The sequence below is a fragment of the Trichomycterus rosablanca genome, chromosome 14 (assembly GCF_030014385.1).
Source record: "Trichomycterus rosablanca isolate fTriRos1 chromosome 14, fTriRos1.hap1, whole genome shotgun sequence".
Classification (NCBI taxonomy): Eukaryota; Metazoa; Chordata; class Actinopteri; order Siluriformes; family Trichomycteridae; genus Trichomycterus; species Trichomycterus rosablanca.
In genome coordinates, this window is record NC_086001.1 from 12,143,453 (window position 1) to 12,168,467 (window position 25,015).

At 38.5% G+C, this 25,015-nt stretch overlaps 1 protein-coding gene across 29 annotated transcripts in view; it reads left to right on the forward strand.

Moving 5' to 3' along the window:
- LOC134326035 (neurexin-1a-like) overlaps positions 1–25,015 on the forward strand; it is a 482,010-nt gene that overhangs the window by 130,599 nt on the left and 326,396 nt on the right. For 20 of the 29 annotated variants that reach the window (XM_063008218.1, XM_063008221.1, XM_063008228.1 and 17 more), the window contains 3 exons: positions 9,079–9,380; positions 12,903–12,926; positions 13,961–14,122. In XM_063008218.1, the coding sequence (XP_062864288.1) occupies positions 9,079–9,380; positions 12,903–12,926; positions 13,961–14,122 (488 nt within the window). The remainder of the gene's footprint in view (positions 1–9,078; positions 9,381–12,902; positions 12,927–13,960; positions 14,123–25,015) is intronic. The other 9 variants (XM_063008223.1, XM_063008225.1, XM_063008234.1 and 6 more) reach the window with 1 other exon arrangement.

Consider the following 25,015-nt stretch of genomic DNA (forward strand, 5'->3'; position numbering starts at 1 on the left):
TTTTTTTTTTTTTTGCCTTTGGTACTGATCAGTTTTTCAAATGCTCAAATGCATTCTTATGGCATGATGCTAACATCACTGTGTTTTACAGTGATTTCCACCTTATACAGTACATCTCTTAGAATTTAAACACATGACTTTCTGTCACATAGTCGAGGAGTGTAAGTCCATAAATAAAAATACCTGTTTTTATTCCTGGTCCTGTTGTTTTGGATGATGTTGTTTTGATGATCTAGAGATTTTTGTATTGATATTTTACCTGCAGGTCTAGGTTCCTTACTTGAATCTCTGTTTTTGGCCCTGACTACCAAAAAAAAAAACTTTAGGAATGAGAAAGTAGCACATAAGCTGTAGACGGTATTTCTAGGTGATATTTTTTTCTCTCGCTTTCTTTCGGCAACCTTGCTATTGAAGTGTCATGCTAGATTTATGTCTGGGCTTTTGAGGCGTGCTGTGTTTTGAGGATGCTGGCTGTGGGCGAGAGCTTGCACTGTCTGCTGATTACTCACAGTATGCACTGTGCAATAGTAATATCCAACACTTCTCGACACACACTGTCAACCCAGACATATGCAGTACATGATTAAAGTCACTACGCTGGATGCAGACGGCACTGCTTTAAGGTTCATACTTCATAACTTCTAACAACGTAAACGGAGAAAATTAACAAGCGAGTCAGATACAAAGGATTTGTAGTTCACACAGTTTATAAAGATGTTCAGTGGGGTAAGAATAAAGACTCTACCAACCACCCCAGCATAGTACTTTTGGTCAATGGTTTACTAAAAGACCAGTTTAACACTACCTAGCAGACAAACAGTTGCTATGTACCATTTATTTTCCAGACCAGACTGACTGTCCCCGAGTAAGTGAATTTGTTTTTATCATTTATTAATGAGTACAAAATCAAAACAATGTGTTATTTTTTCTTCTATTTTTGCATCTTTTTCTTTTTCCTTCTCAACTGTAACTTCCTCAGCCAGTACAGACCCCCACTCTGACCAAGGAGAGCCACGGACTATCACTCACCCCCTCTGACATGTGTGCAGCCATGACTGTTTTTTTGGTCTTACAAAAAGCATTATTGCAGTAGCAATGACAAATCACTTGGACCATAACCTCCCTCAGACACAGCCAATTAAGTCTGTTTGGGAGCCTGGCCTGTTGATGGGTTGGTGCCTTAAGCTGCTATTCTGTGTAAATTTAAAGCCATTCAGCCAAAAAAGCATTTGGGGGTCAGGTATTGATGTTGGACAAGGCCTGGGTCACATCTGGGATTCCAATTCATTACGAAAGTGTTTAATAAGGTTGCTTCTTCATACCAAATCTCACTTTGTGCACAGGGACACAGTCATGCTGGAAAAAATCTAAAAGTGTCATATGCTTGTAGGCAAAGGGTTTGGCTAAAACACCAAAGTGTGTAAATACTTTAAATAAATATTTTAATTTGCCAAGATATCATTCTTTGTCATGTCACTGAGATTCCAGAAAATAAAACTTTCATTAACATAAAAACTATTTATGTGCAGTCCCTTGTGAACACTGACTGTTTGTCTACTGGGCACATCAACCACTATGATACAGGAATCCCTCGTCCTGTTCTGGCCAGATTGCTGTTTAATATCCTTGTTGTCAGAGCTACTGACACAACTCAAATCAAACCATATCTTTATGAACCCTGCTTTGTGCACATGAGCACAGTCATGCTGGGACTGAAAAAGGTCTGTTGCCAAATAATTATAGGCATATAATTTATATTAGTTATGCCTAATTATACCTGTATTCATTTATATAGGCATATAATTTTATTGCAATAGGTGTGGCAAAACACCTATACTTAATAATTAGGATAGTGTTCACATCCTAACTCTCATCATAATGATCATCATAGTGATGAAGTACAGCCGATTAATTTTTATACTCATATAAGAAGGGCTAGTTTTACTTCATTTTTAAAAGTACATGGTACAGTCTCATCAAGTCTCATCTTTATAGTCTAATGTAATCCAAGAAGCATTAAAATAGGTCTGCTTTGAATGAGAAGCTGCTAAAACATGTGGGACACTGTCCACAGTTATGCATTTTTAATAACTTCACAGACAAGATGCTCGCTCGTTTTAAAAGAAAAGTGAAAATTTTTTAACTTGTGTTTCAATCATGTAGTTGCAAACAAGAGCAGTTGCAGAAACAGCTCTCTTACAAGTGGATGTAAACTCCTCACTAAAAACGTTACTAAAACCTGATCATAAGCTTAATGAACATCCCATTCATAAGCCATGGATGTTAAAGGGTTCACCAACCCCCTAATCAGAAGGCTTAAAATGTGTGCTTATCTAACAAAGAGAGCCTTTGTAAAGTTGGGCAATGATGTTTTACAAGAAGGCCTGGCTCTCAAGGGCTCTGTGCTGTCTTCTGTCTATTGGATCTTGATTTTTTTTTTTTGCTAAGTGACACAGTTTTGCTAAGAAAAAAAGAAGGGCTTTTTTTGAACTGTTGCCACAGATTTTATATAATTTTACACCTTTCAGTAACAGTGAAATTGAAATACACAAATGTAGTAATTAGTGGGTGTTTAATAGTATATAAACACTTTACTATTAGCATTTGTAAGTATTTATTTATCTTTATAATGCATTAATTCTTACACTTTACATTTAATAAGCAATATTTAAAGGACTTAGCTCTTAAGCATATATAGTCAATGTCTTATTGTGTAATTTGGCATTAAGCACTTGTTATTAATTTAATGGTGTGCCAATCATCCAAGCAGCCAAAGAGAGTCAGTGGTAAATCAGTGAATGAATACGAGAGTGATGATGAATATTTAAACACTTGTTTAAAATGTATGCTATAGAGGGGGTCTTATGGATATAGACTCCTCTGCTCAAGGACAGTTCTGCCTTTGTGAAATTTCTCTGAACTTTCTCTGAACTTTACTGGAGTCTGGTTTTTCAAACGACCTGCTTGTAGAGCTATGGACAAAAAGGCATTTGTAGGTCTTTAAGTGAAATAAAACATGTTAAAAATACATTATATGATCATAACAATTTGGACACTACTGCTAATTGTTGAAGTTTGAGTGTTTTATGCACTCTTATTGCCAATAGAAGTAAAAAATATGCTTCCAAATTTGAATTTGTATTTCATTTATTGATCTTCTTGACTTGATATTATTAATATTATTGATTATTTAATGAGAATTCAAATGCCTAAATCACAAACCATTAATTACAGATCTTCAATTAATTTCATTCATTTTCAGTGGTGGCAAGACCCTTGTGGCTTAAATGGCCAATTAAGGTACAATGCAGGCGTTGAACATCATAATCAAACAGACTTGAACTGGTTCTGGCTTTATACACAATCATCAGCATGCTAATTGTGGTCAGCTACAGGAAGCCAGTAAATGTAATGCTGCAGTAGATAAGCTTGGAAGGGCTTTATTTGACAAGAAGATGGGCTGCTGTATTTTGGGCCTAATTGCAGAGGAAGCCCAGCAAGGAGCAAGATGATGGTAGTAAAGTTTTACAATGACAAAGCATTTAACAAGAGTACTTGCGTAACCGTCCTAAAAATTCACAGTAAATTCCTAATGATGCTTCAATCTAAAAAGCTAGTGTGTAAAGAATAAGGTTCCATGCAATTTTGGGACAAAAAAGACATGACATGGTTTATACTACAGACTAGATTAAGGTGTAAATGTGCATATTAAGGGCCATACAGAAGCTTTTTCCCAACTCTTGCTGGGATTTAGCTGGTGAGGTGGTAATCTGTTGCCGTACCTATGAAAATCTTTCTTTGTGTATAGCATTATACACTGATCAACCATAACATTATGACCACATCTTTGTTTCTACACTTCCTGTCCATTTTATCAGCTCCATATACCATATCAAAGCACTTTGTAGTTCTACAATTACTGACTGTAGTCCATCTGTTTCTCTGCATACTTTGTTAGCCCCCTTTCATGCTGTTCTTCAATGGTCAGGACCACCACAGAGCAGGTATTATTTGGGTGGTGGGTCATTCTCAGCACTGCAGCGACACTGACATGGTAGTGTGTTAGTGTGTGTTGTGCTGGTATGAGTGGATCAGACACAGCAGCGCTGCTGGACTTTTTAAATACTGTGTCCACTCACTGTCCACTCTATTAGACACTCCTACCTAGTTGGTTCACCTTGCAGATGTAAAGTCAGAGACGTTCGCTCATCTATTGATGCTGTTTGAGTTGGTCATCTTCTAGACCTTAATCAATGGTCACAGGACACTGCCTACAAGGCACTGTTGGCTGGATATTTTTGGTTGGTGGACTATTCTCAGTCCAGCAGTGACAGTGAGGTGTTTAAAAACTCCATCAGCGCTGCTGTGTCTGATCCAGTCATACCAGCGCAACACACACTAACACACCACCACCATGTCAGTGTCACTGCAGTGCTGAGAATGATCCACCACCCAAATAATACCTGCTCTGTTGTGGTGAAAAACAGGGTGAAAGCAGGTTTAAAAAGTCTATAGTAATCTTTCTTTAGTAATCTAAAGAAATAGATGGACTACAGTCAGTAATTGTAGAACTACAAAGTGCTTCTATATGGTAAATGGAGCTGATAAAATGGACAGTGAGTGTAGAAACAATGAGGTGGTTTTAATGTTATGCCTGATCAGTGTATGCTGTCCCTGGAAACAAAATGGTTAAGAGCTTTGCTGGGCTTACTCAAGGGCCCAACAGAGATTTGAGCCCCTAATTTCACCAACTGTTGAAGGTTTTGTCCTTTCCTGTCCTCTGAGTGAGTACTATCTGTTGGCTGAACAGCCCTTGTTGTTGCATTGATTTATTGTATGTTGTATCTTGCATTTCTGTTGTACCAAACCAAAATCTAGAAATTCTAGCAAGTACTAATCCCAGACAGTTAACTGTTTCTGATATTTTGATATTTAGCAAAAACATTGTGGTACCTGTTCCAATTCGTGTCACTTTTCTTTTTTTATTCAATATTTTTCAATAGTTAAACTAAAGGTTAAAATCATGGTTCATATTCATTTTAAATTGGAGGTGCATTCACATGGTTTCCCCAATCAAGATGCATTCTCTCTTTCCTAACCATAGATTAAAATGAATCATAATTATTTGTGATAAAATGCCGCTATAGGCTTAGTTGTTCTGAGCTTTAAGTGCATACCTATGCTTGTGATAAAAGTGTATTGGTTTGAGTCTGATAATGGACTTTAATGGAGCTGCCAGCACATTCTCTGGATCACATATGTAGTGGGTGTTTCACCCTGGCTTTTTTCATGTATCTGGATAAAATATCAGATCATTCTATGGTAATGTCAGAGGCAAATGAGAATTGCTATGCTTGAATACAGTTGCCATTTAAGGTAATCTTATTTTTGATGTAAGACCCTAACCTTGGAAATGTTTCTGGGGGGAGAGCAAGGAATGAATGACATCTTTGCCCTTTTAGAACAAGAGATTAGCTGCTGAAACGCCTGCCGTTGTGGTTTGCCCTGGCTCTAAAACAGGCTTATATGCAAAGAGGAAAAACAAGCAACAAGCAATCGCACCATACAGCTTGCTTTCCTATTTTTGGATTTAGCTCATAGCCTGGCTGTATTGTTTGTGATTTGTGGATGTGTGTTAAAGGTGGAACACTGTGTTGCACTTAGATAAACAATTGCTAAGAAGAAGTAAGTAGGAACAATCCAAGTCCCTACGCAAATGTACGTATTTACAATTCTGTCCTTCCTACTCCTACATTTGTAAAACGAACCTAAACTTTGTAACAGCATTGGACAGTAACAAACTTCTGTAAGTATTAAAGAAATTTGAAATATCAACATTAATTGTTTATCACAAGGGAAACGTGGAAGGAAATAAGTGTATCTGGAGGAAACCCGTACAGATATGCATTGTATTTATGTCATCAAAAACCATGTGGACATGCCTCATAATTATTCCATTTAGGAGATTTGTTTGTACCCATTTGCTAACCAGTATAGAAAATCTGTTATACAAAAATATGTTTTTATTTTTGTGCCAACAGTTTGCATAAGGTCATGACTGTACCATGTGCACAAAACTAAGCTCCATAAAAACATGATTTGATGAGTTTGTTGTGAGAGAACTTTAGTGGCCTGAACAGAACCCTGATCTTAACCCCACCGAACACATTTGGGAGGAATTGGAATGAATGTTCTGAGCCGTGGCCTTCTTGTCCACCCACTTCCTAACCAGTATATAGAATCTGTTACACAAAGCGATTTGTTTTTATCTTTGTTCCAACAGTTTGCAAAAAGTCATGACTGTACCATGTGTACAAAACTAAGGTCCATAAGGGTAAAGAGTTTGTTGTGACAGAACTTTAGTGGCCTGATCAGAGCCCTGACCTAACCCCACTGAACATCATTGCTAGAAGAGTGAAGGCTGTTTAGCTTACAAATGTGTCAACAGTTCTATTAAAATTCATTATTAAGAAGCTGTAAATTCTGACACATTCCTCCCTACCACACTTTACACTTTGTTCTGTGTATTCATCAATTGATTTAGTAAACATGTTTGCCCAGCTTCTTTAAAGTGCTTAATGATTTTACTTATCCATGGTCCATAACGGTGTGCTTTACACCAACCACTCTGGTTAATGCTCAGAGTCAGGCATTAGGCTTATATGCAACTGTATTCCCAAAGAGAAACTGTTTTTAAGCTGATAATGCTTTTAGAGGCAGTTTTGAACCCTGAAGTGATGCAACTGATGGCTTACTGTTCGTTTATTAAAAACAGTAATACTGCGGGTGGTCTGTCAGGCTTTTTTTTTTTGCCTTTACTATTTAGCTAATAGTTTGAGGCACCTACACCTTAATGTGTAAAGCACAACATAAGCAACCCATACACTTAAACAACATTTGTGTTTGTAGAATGGTTTTGACTGATATTGATTAGCAACAGGGGTCTAGCGCTGTAGCAGTGAGGATAGATTCTTAGCTGGAAGATGGGGCCGACGACCCATTTAGTGGAGGTGTCAATCACCTTGATGGCTGCTCTATAGAAAATGGCAGATACACATGGAGGTCAGTGGGAGTTCACCCTTATTTATCTGTTCTCTGTTCAGCTAATAATGGTACACATGGTTTGAAAAGTGATCTTGCTGCTTTTGAGAGGGCAATCTGTGTTGAAAAGCAACTGGCAGATTTGTTTTACATTTTCCTCTTTGTCTGTCTCTAACACGGTTTATACATTATACTTGTGTTTAAAATATGGTTAAAAATAAGATTTTAATGATCAGTGAAGATTTTTATGGGTCAAGCTGGTCTGGTTTGATCTGTTTTAGCATTTGTAGTACCTTTCTGTAGGTAAGTTAAAATTTGTGAAAAAAAAAGCCTAGTGTGTAAATCCTAGTAGGTAGAGCTTTGGGTTGTCAATTGAAAGATTGAGTGTTTGAATCCCAGCTCTGCCATTCAGCCACTGTTGGGCCCTTGAGCAAGGCCCTTAACCCTCTCTGCTCCAGGGGCGCCATGCAATTGCTGACCCTTCAGTCGACCCCAGCTCCCAGCTTGTATTGTATGCATGAATATGTATATATGACAAATAAAGGCGTTTCTCTCCAACCAATGCCTACACTTTTCCAAAGCTGCTTTAATGGCTAACATATCTGATTTCTCAGATACTAATTTTGTATAAGGTAGAAGGGGATGTGTTTGTTCAATTAAACCTTGTAAAACAAGGAAGTTTATTATTAGCATTTTGTATTTTTATGTTGGGATTTCTTGATTTCACACAATTAACTGCAACAGATTGATTTATGACCAAGCACATTGGTGAAATCTGTAATCTGTAGTCACTTAATTATACATATATACACTGATCAACCATAACATTAAAACCACCTCCTTGTTACTACACTCACTGTCCATTTTATCAGCTCCACTTACCATATAGAAGCACTTTGAGGTTCTACAATTACTGATTGTAGTCCATCTGTTTCTCTACATACTTTTTTAGCCTGTTTTCACCCTGTTCTTCAATGGCCAGGACCCCCACAGAGCAGGTATTATTTGGGTGGTGAATCATTCTCAGCACTGCAGTGACACTGACATGGTGGTGGTGTGTTAGTGTGTGTTGTGCTGGTATGAGTGGATCAGACACAGCAGCGCTGCTGGAGTTTTTAAACACCGTGTCCACTCACTGTCCACTCTATTACACATTCCTACTTAGTTAGTTTAATGTTATGGCTGATCGGTGTAAATTTTGTTATATGTTGCTGTATATAAGTTGCTGTCTAAGAATTTTCTTACGCTCTTGCTAGAAATCTAATTTAAGTTCTAAAATAACCAGCACAGTGAATCTATCCTAAGTCTACAACATGGAAATTAGACTTAGTTAAATTATGTATAGTTTAATGCCTGAGCTCACCCTGTGGTTTTACCACTGTCCCATTGATCAGTCATCAAACCTCTAACCGCAAACTCCAGGCATTGCATTGCAGACACAATGACTTTTGCTCAGATCCTGGCCAGCACAAGAAGTGTTCTTAGTCTGCTGTTCAAGCTGACAGATTTTGGGGCATTGTTTCATAATTTCAGCAAATATTTAAATTAAATATTTAATTTAAAAAGTTTTTAAATGCACATAAAATGTGATCTCGTAAAATCCTGACTACATTTAAATAGCAAAAGCTATATTATTTTATATGGATTTGAAAGGGTTATATTGTTTGCATTCCTAACATCATATAAAACACAATTTCAGAGTTAATGGACTGATCTGTAATTGACTCTGTGAATTACCAAAGGACCTGCCTCTGCTGAAGTGCTCAAATCAGGCTAAATCACTTTAGTAAATCAGTAAAATAGGCAGAAGAAAATACATTTAGGCAGTTTTCAATGGTACCTTAATAAATGTTAAAGCCCCAATGCAATCAAAACACATCTCTTTCATTCAAGGTAGCCCAAATAACTAAATCAATTCTTGCTGTTTCACAGTGGTTTGAATAGAGCATCAATGCCTCCCATTAGTATTCTGTCTCTAACAGACCTCCTCAAACACAGGCGACTCAACTTGTCTTTGTTCTGCCTTCTCTTTTGCAGGGAAAGAAGAATATGTGGCGACCTTCAAAGGCTCTGAATACTTTTGCTACAACCTGTCACAGAATCCGATTCAGAGCAGCAGCGACGAGATCACGCTCACGTTCAAGACGCTGCAGAGGAACGGACTGATGCTGCATACGGGAAAATCGGCCGACTACGTCAACTTGGCACTGAAAAACGGGGCGGTTTCGCTTGTCATTAATTTGGGGTCTGGGGCCTTTGAGGCCCTTGTGGAGCCAGTCAATGGAAAATTTAATGACAATGATTGGCATGATGTCAAAGTAACAAGGAATCTCCGTCAGGTAACAGTGCAGGGAGTGCTAATTAGCTATAAATCAGTTTTTTTTCATATCTAGATTCTTTTGTCTTCTCATTATTAGATTTTTAAGCAAATTTGAGCAGGGACATACCTCTGTTGTGTTGGTCATGAGCCTTTTTTTTTAGAACTGCGCCTGATAATGCAAGCTACTTTGGAAATGGAAGTAATGGTAACTCAGTAGTTAAGGCAGTGGTAGCTCAGCGGTTAAGGAAGTGGTAGCTCAGCGGTTAAAGAAGTGGTAGCTCAGAGGTTAAGGTACCTGATTAGTAATTAGAAGGTTGGTGGTTCAACCTCCACCACTGCCAAATTGCCACTGTTGGGCACCTGGGCAAGGCTCTCAACCCTCAGTTGCTCAAATTGTATTTAATAATTGTAAGTTGCTTTGGATAAAAGTGTCTGCTAAATCCCGGAAATGGAAACTTTTTAGGAGGTCTGAAGGAGAGGTTTTGTGATTAGATCTGCTCTTTGGCATTTTGGCATTGTTTACCCCGCAAGGTTCTAAAAAATTTTCTAAATATAATTTAGACTTGGAGTACACATGTATCTGATCTGATCATGACTGTTTACTAAAGTCACATTACCTATCATATCTTTATTGCTGGCTTGGCTAGGGAAAACTTAGCTAGTAGCTAGCTACATATCAACTCATCTTCCGGGGTATTTCACATAAGGACAATGTTCTTTAATGGATCTGGCTGTATTCACTATGGACAACAGTAATTTTGGTTGTTTTCCATAGTGAATACAGAATAACACCAGTAACCGTGATTTCAGGTGTGAACTGGCCATGTTTAGGCTTGGGCGGGGTGATTTTACTGCAGTGTTTTAGGCTTATCAGACTTAAGTTAGCGATTTAGCCTTGGCTTAGCATTTGCTTAGCACAAATTGTAATTTGTGAATTAAGTTAGATTTTTTTAAAGCTGTGTAAATAGATTTTAACATACTTAAATAACACTTTTTTTTAAATAACTGAAATTCACATTGGGCAATATTACATATTACTATATACTATATACTAATAACTGTTACATAATAATACACTGCAATGATAAGTGCACCACCCAGGTTTAAGTTTTATATATATAAATTCAATGTGGCCTGAATCCACTTGAATCAAGGCCATGTTTTGTCTGTAAAGACACTCCATGCTTCCTGCTAAATTGTATAAGTATATACTAGTATATAAATGAATTAAGATGGATGGATGGATGGATGGATGGATGGATAGATGGATAGATGGATTGATAGATAGATAGATAGATAGATAGATAGATAGATAGATAGATAGATAGATAGATAGATAGATAGATAGATAGATAGATAGATAGATAGATAGATAGATCTCAACGATGCTACCTACACTGACTTGGCTAAGTCTGAGGGGGGTTGGTTGAAGTTCTGCAATGTCCTGTCCAGGTTATTCATTCAGAAATTAAACTCTGGACTGTATGGAGGTTTTTAAGGCACAGTTTTAAAAGGCCAATGGTTTAAAAATATATACTACATGTTTCAATGTATGTGGACATGTGGTTTAATTAGCATATTCTGCTTTCTCAGCCATATTTATTCCTAACAAATGCATCAAAAAACCACATAGCCAAGCAATTTCCATAGACATGCATTGTTTTTAGAATGTGTTATATTAACGAGCTAACATGACATCAACATGACACTGTAACTGGTAGATACTTTTTTAAAAAGTCATTTTTTAAAGACATTTAACTTTTTGCTTATCTAACACTGTCCCAGGTAGATGTAATTACTGTAATTTAAAAGCATTTCAATGGCACTGTCTGTAGAAAGCCTTTTTTAGAAGAGTACATACTGTTTATAGCCTAAATCTTTAATTACCTGTTGTTGTTCAGTAAGCACACATACTGAACAACATATGGTACTGTGTGCTGCTTAAATAATGTTATGAGAGATTTTTTTTAAACGACACATCAAATTTTCCTTTTATTGAAGACTACGGTAGTGAGGTTGTGTACTTTTTTCAGGTAAAAGGGTTACAGTTAGCATACCATTTTTTTCAAAAGAGTTGGATGTGGTTGATGTCTGGTGTATTTTGGCCAGTCAAGTACTTTCACACCAAACTTGGCAGACCAGTATTAGAACTTTCTGCACAGCGACTAAGTCATATAAACCACTAAATAAGTGATATAAACCACTAAAAGTGATATAAACCACTAAAAGTGATATAAACCACTAAATAAGTGATATAAACCACTAAAAGTGATATAAACCACTAAATAAGTGATATAAACCACTAAAACTGATATAAACCACTAAATAAGTGATATAAACCACTAAAAGCAATCTTGACAATTTCTGATTCAATAATTAGGCTTTTTAAATGAGCAGAGTTAATCTAATCTAGTAGAGTTCAGAAGGACATTTTAATCTTAGGACTTTATGCAGGTGCTTGGGTGATAAAAAAAAAAAATCCCAATTTATAAATCTAGTGACAAAAAATTTTTGATCTGATGTTGTTTTCAGAGGCAGTTTGAGACCCTGTAGTAAGTGTTATAACCAAGAAGAGGCTTACACTATACTATACAAGTTTAATTTTGGAAGATGATGTTTCCAGAAATGGCTGTACTTGATTGGGGTAAATAAAGCAGGGTAAACAAATTTTAAATATTTTTTGTAAAAAAAGTCAAATTAATTAAAGTGCCATGTTGAAAGTCACTTGTCTCTATACTATAACACATTCTACTGAGAAATATTTAGCTTTGTACCTGTTTGCTAAAAAAAATCAAGCCCATTAGAAGGGGTGTTAAAAGTGATATTGTAGATATAGCAAAGTATGTCCTTGCTTAAATGATATAGGTCTTTTGTTTAATGACCAATTAACTAATTAGACCAGTACATCAATTAAAACCATAGCATGCACATTGTAAATGTATGCATAATTAGAGAAAAAACTAATGGGGAAAATGGTCATTCTTCTAAATAATTTGTGTAATAATCCGTGCTTTGTCTCAAAATAACATGAAGCTCATCGAAACCTAAAGAGGAAGGCATTAAGCCATCACTTGCTATCAAATGGCCTTAATAATGAGCACATTTTGTGCAAAGTAGTGCTGAACCTTTAGTATTTAAAAGGTTAAGTGATGTGCTTTAGGTCTTCTCTCTTTGATGCATTTAATGTGTGTCAGTCATGTACTGTATACTGTCTGGCAAAAAAAAAAAAAAAAGATAACAAAAAGTCCATTCTCTGACGGGGCGTACTCACAATGCTGTTATGCTTAAGCATAAGTAGGCAGATATAAATATCAATGCTAGCTTCAACTTATCTGCTAACTAATCTGCTTCTAGTTTGCCCTTTTTTACTTTGTGTTACTAACACTGCAACAAAAACTAACGTCATCCATGGAATGTGTCATTTTACTAACGTTTAACTAAAAGTGTACTAACCTTGGTAGTAATCATCATATCTTTTTTGAGTAACGGTCGTTATTTTGTTCACAGTTTTAATTTCCTTTCTCCCCCCTTTTCCACAAAGCATTCAGGCATTGGACACGCTATGGTAAACAAACTACATTGTTCGGTAGATATCATTCTAATTGTTTCTTAGTTCGGGTTTGCCGTGTGTTTCTTTCTTTTTACTGTCGACACCATAACCCAAAAAAGGGGATTTGCGGTTGGTACTTCTCCGCTTAACTTTTCTTCGATGCTCATAGTTATCCCACCTTTGTGTTTATTTATTTATTTCTACTTTCATTATTGACCCATTTTTACCTTGTTCAGTTTGGTTCACTCAGTGTTTCAGGAGCATCATGTCAACCAGTGGTTTGCAAGACGGACCCTCTGTTTGCTGACTGGCCCTGATGCTCTCTGGCTCAGACAGTTTTGACCCATGACCTCAGCATGGCATGCATTCCCAGTACCCAGCTTACTTGCTTTCTATCTTCTTGTCGTGCATTACTGTCCTGTGCATTAAAGCTTTAACCTGTCTCACCTCAGCCCTAGTTTGTTTTGCTTTACTAGTTCTTTATTTTTCCTCCTGTACAAGATCCTTTGCAGATCAGCAAACACATCAGATGCTGCTCATAAATAGCATGAAGCACTTTTAACTCTAATGTAGTTCTTTTCTTAGCATGCATGTCACAAAAATGCCATTTATTTCCTGTTCTGTTGTTTGGCTGAAATGAACTGTGGTTGTACTTCACACTGCTTGCGCTTCTTATCTAAACTCTTACATAATATTGTATTCTCATCTAATAAATCAAACTAAAACTACTACTCAATTAACTTAAGTTCACATTTTACTAACCATTTTTGTGTCTGAATGACTTATGTTGCAATACAAACATCACTAACACTTCATTGGGCAATTGGTTTGTAGACTAAGGCTGTAGAAAGAGCTAGCAATTTCAAATTAATATGTATACTAAACTTCAGAATGCTAAATATGAACATTAAAATAAAGACATGAAAATGGAATTCAGATCAATCAAAAACTCAAGAAATCATAAATTCTGGGTACTACGCAGTAAAAACAAACTGCAGCTAAAGGTTTTGGGAGTATAGCGTGTCCTTTTCCTGTGCTTTGTCATGTAGGTAACGATATCCGTGGATGGGATTCTTACCACCACTGGGTACACGCAGGAGGACTACACCATGCTAGGCTCCGACGATTTTTTCTATGTTGGAGGAAGCCCTAGCACTGCTGACCTGCCTGGATCGCCTGTTAGCAACAACTTTATGGGCTGCCTTAAGGAGGTAAAAATCTTGCTTACTGGCTTGCTTACTTATTAGCTATCTCAAAGACAAAAATGTGTGTGTAATTGTACACTGATGAGCCATAACATTAAAACCACCTCCTAGTTTCTACACTCACTGTCCATATCAGCTCCACTTACCATATAGAAGCACTTTGTAGTTCTACAATTACTGACTGTAGTACATATGTTTCTCTACATACCTTTTTAACCTGCTTTCACCCTGTTTTCAATGGTCAGGACCCCCACAGGACCACCACAAAACAGGTGGTGAATCATTCTCAGCACTGCAGTGACACTGACATGGTGGTGGTGTGTTAGTGTGTGTTGTGCTGGTATGAGTGGATCAGACACAGCAGCGCTGCTGGATTTTTTAAACACCGTGTCCACTCACTGTGCACTCTATTAGACACTCCTACCTAGTTGGTCCACCTTGTAGATGTAAAGTCAGAGGCGATCGCTCATCTGTTGCTGCTGTTTGAGGTGGTCATCTTCTAGACCTTCATCAGTGGTCACAGGACGCTGCCCATGGGGCGCTGTTGGCTGGTTGGTGGACTATTTTCAGTCCAGCAGTGACAGTGAGGTGTTTAAAAACTCCAGCAGCATTGCTGTGTCTTATTCACTCATACCAGCACAACACACACTAACACACCACCACCATGTCAGTGTCACTGCAGTGCTGAGAATGATCCACCACCCAAATAATACCTGCTCTGTGGTGGTCCTGACCATTGAAGAACAACATGACAGGGGGCTATCAAAGCATTTAGACAAACAGATGGACTACAGTCAGTAATTGTAGAACTACAAAGTGCTTCTATATGGTAAGTGTAGAAACAAGGAGGTGGTCATAATGTTATGCCTGATCGGTGTATATTTTGACAGTTATTCTTCCATATTTTATTTGTATTTTGTTTTTAAATTACCTATTTATTTATTATTCCCACCTCCCCTTTTTTTCTTCCACTCTAATTCTGAGGCTCACACTGTCTTTGTTCTGACCAAGGACACACGCCCAGTTACCATCCACTTCTAATCATCTGTCATTGTTGGTTCCCACACAGAGCCAAATCATAACACCCAGATCAGATACTGCAGCAGGAAGACACCCTGTCTGATCATCTCTCCTTTCCTCAAACATGGCCAGTTGTGTTTGTATGGATACCTGGCTATGTTGGTGGCTGTGCAGAGATTTGAACTCACAAGTGTCTGAGATTTAAGATTGTATGCACCTGCTGACCAAATAATATTGGCTGTATATTGGCTGGATACCGTTGTTTGTGGGCTAACTCAGCAGTGACACTATTATAACAGTTCAAAACAGACTGGCGTGCCACTACCAAGTATCACTTCTGTGATTCTTAGGGTGGTCTCTTTCCTATGATGGATGCAGGGGTGGTTAACAAATTACGGACCAGTCCGTAGGTCATTTATTACAGGCGCACAGAAAGAATAAATCATTCGAGATTGCTACAAAAGCAATTATATTTCTAATATTTTTCAGGTGTTGTTGTCCCCAATCACCATTAGGTGGGTGCAGTGTCATGTTGCAGCGAAAAAGCTCAGGATTCACACTGATTTTCCATTCTACAGTTATTCTATTTTAAATCCTCCTTCCCCCACCAGTCCGTGAGATTATATCTTATATAAAACCGGTCCATGGTGCAAAAAAGGTTGGGGACCGCTGTTCTGACAGATGTGCTTCTTTGTGGTTGTTTGAAAGACTTTTGCCTAATCTCTCAACTCTTAAAATAGATATACATTTAAGACTTCAGGGTAGGACGTAGAACAATGATCGTCCTTCACCATGTATCTTTTCAATGTTATTCTATCCGTGCTACATAAACAGTATTTTATATTTCATTTATTTATCTGATAGGTATGTTTTAACCCCACAGACATTTCACACAAGACATATTGAAATATCTGACTTCCCGTGAAGTGCGGTACATTTGCATAGTATAGCTTTTCATTTACCTCTTAATTTCAATTTCCTTCACTCTCCCAGGGAGGTCTGCTTTTTTCCACTGCATCCATACTGCTGTCCTAGATTGCAGCCTCCCCTCCCTACAGCCGACAAATCTGTCCTCGCTGAACCTTGAAAAAAGTCCTTTGGGGACTTTTCATAACTAGCACTTGGGTTCTTAGCACATGGCTGCTCTGCTTTCTTCATGCTCATTAGAGAACTTAGCTCATTAAAAGCTAAGCAGACATTTTGGATGATGGTTTGAACAATGACATTTAAACACATCTTGCCAGAAAAAACCCCAAAACTATAGACTGAATCTGCAAGATTACCATAGTAATAGAATCCAAAGTCACTTCAAAGTGTATTTCAGTTACTAAAGAAAGCTTTGATTCAGAAAGAGAGCCACAAATGAATCTTTGCCAGCCAAATTGGTTTGTTTTTATTGTACTTAGCATTTAGGCAGAGCTGAGAGCATTCAATTTGACATTGTATAAATAAATTAAACCATAAGGCTTCCTGATTAGACAGAAAATATGCCAGAGCAGATCATTTATCTCCATTCTGTCCTGTCTTGAGCAAACTCCTCTGTCATCCCAACCACCTGCATGTCCTCCCTCACCACATTTGTGAACTCCCCTTGGGTCCTCCTCTCCTCCTCCTGCCTGGCGGCTCCATCCTTAGCACCCATCCTCTCTCCTCCCTAACTTTGTCTCCAAAACATCTGTGCTGTCCTTCTAATTAACTAATTCCTAATCCTGTCCATCTTCTTTACTCCCAACAAGAATTGCAGCATCATCTCTGCCACCTCCAGCTCCCTCTCATGTCTTTTAGTCAGTGCCACTGCCTGCATTGTAAATCTACCTTTTCACATTAGTAGATACCCATCTATCACAAATCACTCCTGCTACTTTACAACACCCACTTCACCCTACCTAGATCTACAAACACACAGTGCAACTCCTTCTGGTCTTTGCTATATTTCTCTATCAACATTCTCAAAGCAAACAATGCATGGAATCATATTGTTGCTCACAAATCCTTTATCTTAGTTAGTTGTTAGTTGGACCCTTGACTGATGTCGTAGGGGTGCCATGCAGGAGAGGGCAATCAGCGACCTCTATTGCTCTCGGTCCTCGGTTTTTCGCAGTAATGTGCCAGGGGTCTGTCCGGTCCATTCTTTGATATTGTCAAGCCAGGACTTGCGTTGACGCCCTCTGCGCCGTTTGCCTTCCACTGTGCCTTGGAGGATTGTCTTGGCCAGTGAGTCATGGCGGGTCACATGGCCATACCAGGCAAGCTTACGGCGTCGCACCGTTGCAAGAAGAGGCTCCTGGCTTCCGGCGAGTGTGGTGATTTGCTGCCAGACATATTCGTTGGTCTTATGCTCGGCGTAGCGAATGCGCAGGAGTCGTCTGAAGTTCTTATTCTCAAATGCTTGAATTCTATGTTCCGTTTCAGCGTTTAGAGTCCAACTCTCGCATCCATACAGGAAGATGGATACCACCAGTGACTTGTACAGCTTGACCTTATGGGAGAGGCTGATGTCGTTGCTTCTCCAGAGAGTGTTCATCTTGCTCATGGCAGACGAGGCCAGGCCGAGTCTTGAAATAATTTATTTGGTGGAGCTACCATCTTTTGTGATAAAAATATTATATCTTATATATTTCCAAATATTCATGCCTGATCAAATTTGTGCCTCTATCATTTCTGCAGGTCTGCACATGACCCTTATTCCTAAAAAAAAATCTAAACCATTATGCTTCTTCTACACTCCTCAGGCATCTGTTCAAATTCTGAGATTTTGTTAAACAATGTAGTTAAAAACTCCATTACCATCTCTCCTAAACATGTCCATGCCTATACTGGTATGCCATCTGGGCCAACTGCCTTTGCACTCTTTATGGCTGCCCTCACTTCCTCCTTGCTAATCTAACTCCACTAACTCAACATAATCCAACTTTTTCCCTCTCTCATTTTCTTCATTTATCAGCTCAGATTCTCTAAATACTCTTTACACCTTCTCAGTGAATTATTTGTATTTGTCAGCACATTTCCATCTGCATCCTTGATCATTCTAACCTGCTGTATATTCTTCGCAACTGTTGCTCTGTCTGGCTAAGTCCTTTTCACCTTGTCATACACCTTTTCCTTTACCACTTCTCTCTATACCTTACACTGCATCTCTTTGTACTCCTGTCTATAATCCCAGTTATTTTTCACCAACCTCCTCTGTCTTAAACTTTCCAGCATTTCCTTATTCCATCACCAAATCTTTCTTTTTCTTTTCTTTGTCCCCGCAGGTTCCTTTCTAGCTGATTCTCTCACCATTTTGCGGTCATTGCCTAGTTGTCTAGCACCCCTTAACAACCACCCAGCATCCATCTCACCAATTTCTCACCTCTTTTCTGAATTTTATACCATAGTCTAATTTATTTAACCTCCACCATTTGATCCTCGGTTGCTTCCTCTCTCTCGTCCTCCTCTTCACATTCAAAGACATCCTACAGACCAAAATCTGATGCTGTTTAACTACATTTTCCCTTGTAACACCTACCAATCTTTTTCTCAGTTTTCAATCTCTTTAAGGTTGCATGTCTTGCATAGGATATAGTTCACCCATGTGCACCGTTTTTATATCTCACCCTGTTTTCCTCCTTCTTCTTAAAATGTGTGCTCACCACTGCTATTTCCATTCTTTTAGCAAAATGTACCACAGTCTGCCCTTGCTTATTCATGTCTTTAATACTTTATTGACCCAACACCTCCTCAGCCTTCCTATTTCGCTCACCAACATGCCCACTGAAGTCAGCTTCTATCAAAACTCTCTCTTCTTTGCATACCCTCTCCACCACCTCCTCTAACTCACTCCAGAAATCGTCTTTCTTCACTATCTCACAACCCATTTGTGGAGCATATGCACTTATGTAATTCATCTTCACTCTATCAATTTCCAGCTTCGCATTCATCACTCTTTCAGACACTCTTTTCATCTCCACTACATTCTTGATGTAGTCTTTACTCAAGATTACCTCTACCCCATTTCTCCTCCAATCCACTCCATGGTAGAACAGTTTAAACCTCCCTACAATGCTCCTAGCCTTACTTTCCTTCTACTTGGTACCGGTCATAGTACCCCAGTTCAACATTCCAATTCTTTCACCCTTTCACCTCTCTCTGTGCTGTAAAACATTCTCATATATATATATACAGTGTATCACAAAAGTGAGTACACCCCTCACATTTCTGCAGATATTTAAGTATATCTTTTCATGGGACAACACTGACAAAATGACACTTTGACACAATGAAAAGTAGTCTGTGTGCAGCTTATATAACAGTGTAAATTTATTGTTCCCTCAAAATAACTCAATATACAGCCATTAATGTCTAAACCACCGGCAACAAAAGTGAGTACACCCCTAAGAGACTACACCCCTAAATGTCCAAATTGAGCACTGCTTGTCATTTTCCCTCCAAAATGTCATGTGACTCGTTAGTGTTACTAGGTCTCAGGTGTGCATAGGGAGCAGGTGTGTTCAATTTAGTAGTACAGCTCTCACACTCTCTCATACTGGTCACTGAAAGTTCCAACATGGCACCTCATGGCAAAGAACTCTCTGAGGATCTTAAAAGATGAATTGTTGTGCTACATGAAGATGGCCAAGGCTACAAGAAGATTGCCAACACCCTGAAACTGAGCTTCAGCACAGTGGCCAAGATCATCCAGCGTTTTAAAAGAGCAGGGTCCACTCAGAACAGACCTCGCGTCGGTCGTCCAAAGAAGCTGAGTGCACGTGCTCAGCGTCACATCCAACTGCTGTCTTTGAAAGATAGGCGCAGGAGTGCTGTCAGCATTGCTGCAGAGATTGAAAAGGTGGGGGGTCAGCCTGTCAGTGCTCAGACCATACGCCGCACACTACATCAAATTGGTCTGCATGGCTGTCACCCCAGAAGGAAGCCTCTTCTGAAGTCTCTACACAAGAAAGCCCGCAAACAGTTTGCTGAAGACATGTCAACAAAGGACATGGATTACTGGAACCATGTCCTATGGTCTGATGAGACCAAGATTAATTTGTTTGGTTCAGATGGTCTCAAGCATGTGTGGCGGCAATCAGGTGAGGAGTACAAAGATAAGTGTGTCATGCCTACAGTCAAGCATGGTGGTGGGAATGCCATGGTCTGGGACTGCATGAGTGCAGCAGGTGTTGGGGAGTTACATTTCATTGAGGGACACATGAACTCCAATATGTACTGTGAAATACTGAAGCAGAGCATGATCCCCTCCCTCCGGAAACTGGGTCGCAGGGCAGTGTTCCAGCATGATAATGACCCCAAACACACCTCTAAGACGACCACTGCTTTATTAAAGAGGCTGAGGGTAAAGGTGATGGACTGGCCAAGCATGTCTCCAGACCTAAACCCAATAGAACATCTTTGGGGCATCCTCAAGCGGAAGGTGGAGGAGCGCAAAGTCTCGAATATCCGCCAGCTCCGTGATGTCGTCATGGAGGAGTGGAAAAGCATTCCAGTGGCAACCTGTGAAGCTCTGGTAAACTCCATGCCCAGGAGAGTTAAGGCAGTTCTGGGAAATAATGGTGGCCACACAAAATATTGACACTTCAGGAACTTTCACTAAGGGGTGTACTCACTTTTGTTGCCGGTGGTTTAGACATTAATGGCTGTATATTGAGTTATTTTGAGGGAAGAATAAATTTACACTGTTATATAAGCTGCACACAGACTACTTTTCATTGTGTCAAAGTGTCATTTTGTCAGTGTTGTCCCATGAAAAGATATACTTAAATATCTGCAGAAATGTGAGGGGTGTACTCACTTTTGTGATACACTGTATATATGTATATTGTATATGTATATATATATATATATATATATATATATATATATATATATATAAATATTGATTTTAATGATACATCACCCACACCCACCTCAAAAATAATAATAATAATGATGATGATGCAATAATGTATACTTTTCCAATTTGTATTAAGTGTATATTCATGTATGCTCACGCAGTGTATTTGTTTATAATACCTCCCACTTTAAATTGTTGATTTTTTTCTAAATAATGTTGAAAAGGACCTGTGTACCTTCAGATAATCAGTTATTTTGTATTTTGTAGTCGGGTCTTCCTGGCTTGCGTTTAGGGTTCCCTATCTTTCTTTTTTTCCTGAGAACTTGGTTGTCGCAGATGGCCAAAGCAGCCTGTCATATTGTGACAACCAGTTCTCAGTTCTGCTCTATCCCTGTTCCATCCACCTTTCTGTTGCCAGCTGCGGATGTTTTTGTGTCTTTTATTTGTTACTTTGTTTCAGTTATTTTCTTATCAAATCTCTTTTTTGTAAATTTTTGCATGTGTGAGGCTTTACCTCAAAGTGCAAATTGCATTGAACTACACAAATTAAAGCATAAAAACATAATGCTAAATAGTAACACAAGAATCTTCTTCTTCTTTTCCTTGGCCTTTGTCCCGTTCGGTTGCGGGGTCGGCTCTCGATTTGGCACAATTTTTACGCCGGATGCCCTTCCTGACACAACCCTCCCTATTTTATCCGGGCTTGGGACCGGCACTACAATGCACTGGTTTGTGCATCTAGCGGCTAGGTATCTATAGGACAATTCAGTGTTTCCAATTAGCCTGGTGGCATGTTTTTGGACTGTGGGAGGAAACCGGAGCACCCGGAGGAAACCCACACGGACACGGGGAGAACATGCATACTCCGCACAGAAAGGACCCGGACCGCCCCACCTGGGGATCGAACCCAGGACCTTCTTGTTGTGAGGCGACAGTGCTACCCACTAAGCCACCGTGCCGCCAAATAGTAACACAAGAATATTTGAATTAATTTTGAAAGGATGAATCTGAGGTGAGCAGTGTAAAAATTTTGTGTAGGATTTGTGTGCAAGCAAATGTTCCTGTGGATGTTTCTGTTAGGGAGGAATATTCAGTTTTTATTTTTTTATTTTTTTATTTATATAGCTTTTCAGTTTATAATTACTTCTAGAATATAATGATATGCATAATTACACCATTCTTAATGAGTATGACTTTAATTTTTAAAAAATCACACACATTTATTATTCATGCTTTCTATTCCAGAATTGTTACACAATTATTTGTAATGGGTAATGAACCAATATTTTTGACAAATAGAAAGCCTAGCTTTTAAAATGCTATTTAACTTGCCTGTATGCGGGGAGCAAGTATTCAATCACTTTTGGTTTTTGGTCTTAAGAAGGGTAATTTGCATTAAATTAACATGCTGCCAAATAAAATAACTGAAGATGAAGGAAGATGCATGTCAGTGTGAGTTGTTAGCAAGCCAAGCAATTATTTGTGCCTGGTTTACAGAGCAGCTTTAATCAACTAATGAAGGAGAGCACAGTGATTGAGAACACTTCATTAACACTGCTATTCACCTCAGTGTAAACTCATTTATGATCCACGATTACTGACTCTTTTCTTTATTATGTTTAGCATAGAATTATGGGAATGTATCGCTCTTGTAATACATTTGTTGTGCTGTTATGGCTTTTGTTTGGCTGCCAAAATGTCTTTCCTTTGGCCTCTCATGTTCCATTACGCTCAAGTCTTTGTGACAGTGTCAGCCTGAATCCTGGTGGCATATAAGTGTTACTTTATAGACACTGTTTGCACTGAATGACTTACTGCTTTTTAAAACTGTTCGCTTAGCAAATAACTATGTATTGATGCATTGTTTTTGCAGCAGTCTGTTGTGTTCTGAAGGTTATTTGGTGCCTGTGATGAATTTATTCTTACTTACTGCCAAGTAAGAAGCTGAGTCTGAATCTTGTACTGTGAGGAAGAAAGTAAATCTATACTTTATGGTATTTGCTTATTCAATTATGTATATAAAATTTCATCAAAGGGTACATTTTAGAGTTTGTGCGTTGTATGTTGTTCAAGTCACTGCCACAATGTAATTTCTGGAGTGCTGGAGCCTATCCCAGCTTTTCAATGGGAGCAGACACACATACATATACATACACACACTCGTTCACCTATAGGGCAACTCAGTGTCTCAAATTAGCCTGACTGCATGTTTTTGGACTGTGGGAGGAAACCGGAGCTCCAGGAGGAAACCCACGCAGACACTGGGAGAACATGAAAACTCCACACAGAAAGGACCCGGACAGTGCTACCCACCGAGCCACCATGCCGCCCCTGATGAAACATTTTAATCAAAGCTTAACACAGTTGACTATACCTAATTGTTTTCATTTGGATGATTGGCTTGCCAAAATATAGATGCTTTATTCTGGTAAGGTAGCTGCATTGTTCTTGTGCCATCACCAATATTACGGTCTTACATTTTTAAGTGTTTTTGAGTCACTGCCAAGTTGGATTTTTTTGCCTGATGACATGTAAATTATAGCCAGAATCTTAACACACACAGTAATTAATAATTAATCATTGTCTGTTGAAATTCAAGACACACTTGGCAATTCCCTATCATTTTCTTCATGGTGGTTGGCTTGTCATTATATAAATATGTTATTAGTGTGTCATGATGGCTATAATTTTAATGTTAGGGTACCTCACCATTCTGAGTGGCTGCCAGCCTGGAATTTAAGCCTGGTGGCTTGGCAGCATTAGCCAGATTTTTGAGAAAACTGGCAATTGCTACTCACATTTTTTATGATGATTAATCTAGCATTATGTAGATTTTTCTGGTAAGGTAAATGCTTTGTTTCCGTGCAACAATTTTATTCGATCGATTTTAAGTTGTACTGATTAGTATTAGATGGCCAGGGTTCCTTTCAATTAGTCCCCTGTTTTTTCAAATTAACACATTCTTAGGTACTCTTTGTGTTGTTGCCAGCTTAGAATCTGATGACATGCAATCTCCACCCAGACCGTTGGCATAACAATAATTATTTTATTTATGTATTTTAAAGCGCTAAGTGCAGTTAAGAGACCAGCATCAAGCTTCATCTGCGCAAGATGTAGAAGAGACTGTCATTCCCGTATAGGACTGACAAGCCACAACCGATGCTGCAAAATTGAACAGTGCACAACTCCATAGTCTCCCAAGACTGACGGATGCCTATTAGATTTTAAAGGGGTATTGAAGGTCACTTTATGGTGGCTATTGGATTTTCACTGTATCCAAAAGTACACTCCTATAAAAAAAAATCACTAAGCCCAAAATGGCAAAGCTTTTAATAGTCTTAACAATACATCATTAGTCATAAAATTGACAATAATTAACCTTGACCGCCCACTTCCTCTGCCAGCATTTGCTCTAGTAAACAATTTTAAAATTCCAAAGAAATCTCTGTGTGCAAAACGCTGGTAACCAGTATTGAAAGGAAAAATGTAAATGCAAATTGTTACACAAATTAAAAAATGAATAAACAAAAGCCAATTTAAAACCTATCATGGTAAGTGGGTTAGTGCCCATTGCCATGGGTTTCAAGCAGTTTTTAATAGCACCAGTAATGCTGAGCAATATGTAAGCATAGTAAAAATGCCCCTGTTTTTTGCATGTCATCATTTAAAATAAGTGTATATGTATTTTAAAATATGACCAAGTATTACATTATTATTGTCTTTGTATTGTTTTAATGAAAAAAGAATTTGCAAGTTATTTTTACACATATATTTCTATTACTTACCATTCCAACTTTTTTGGAGTTGGGTTTGTATACTTTCTTTACTGTGATTTGCTCGGAATTATGTAGCTCCAATATGTCGCAGTTAGTCCCAAGCTACCCCTGCACTTGACCTTTTTTTCAAGCCCTCTTAGGTCTCTCTATAAGTGTCAGTCTGGAATTTAAGCCTAAGGGCAAGGAAGCTCTTGCCAGATTCTTGACTTGGTCTCTGATTGATCACACAACCCAGTGGTCATGCTTCTGTGCCCTGGGATCTCTGTGCCGACT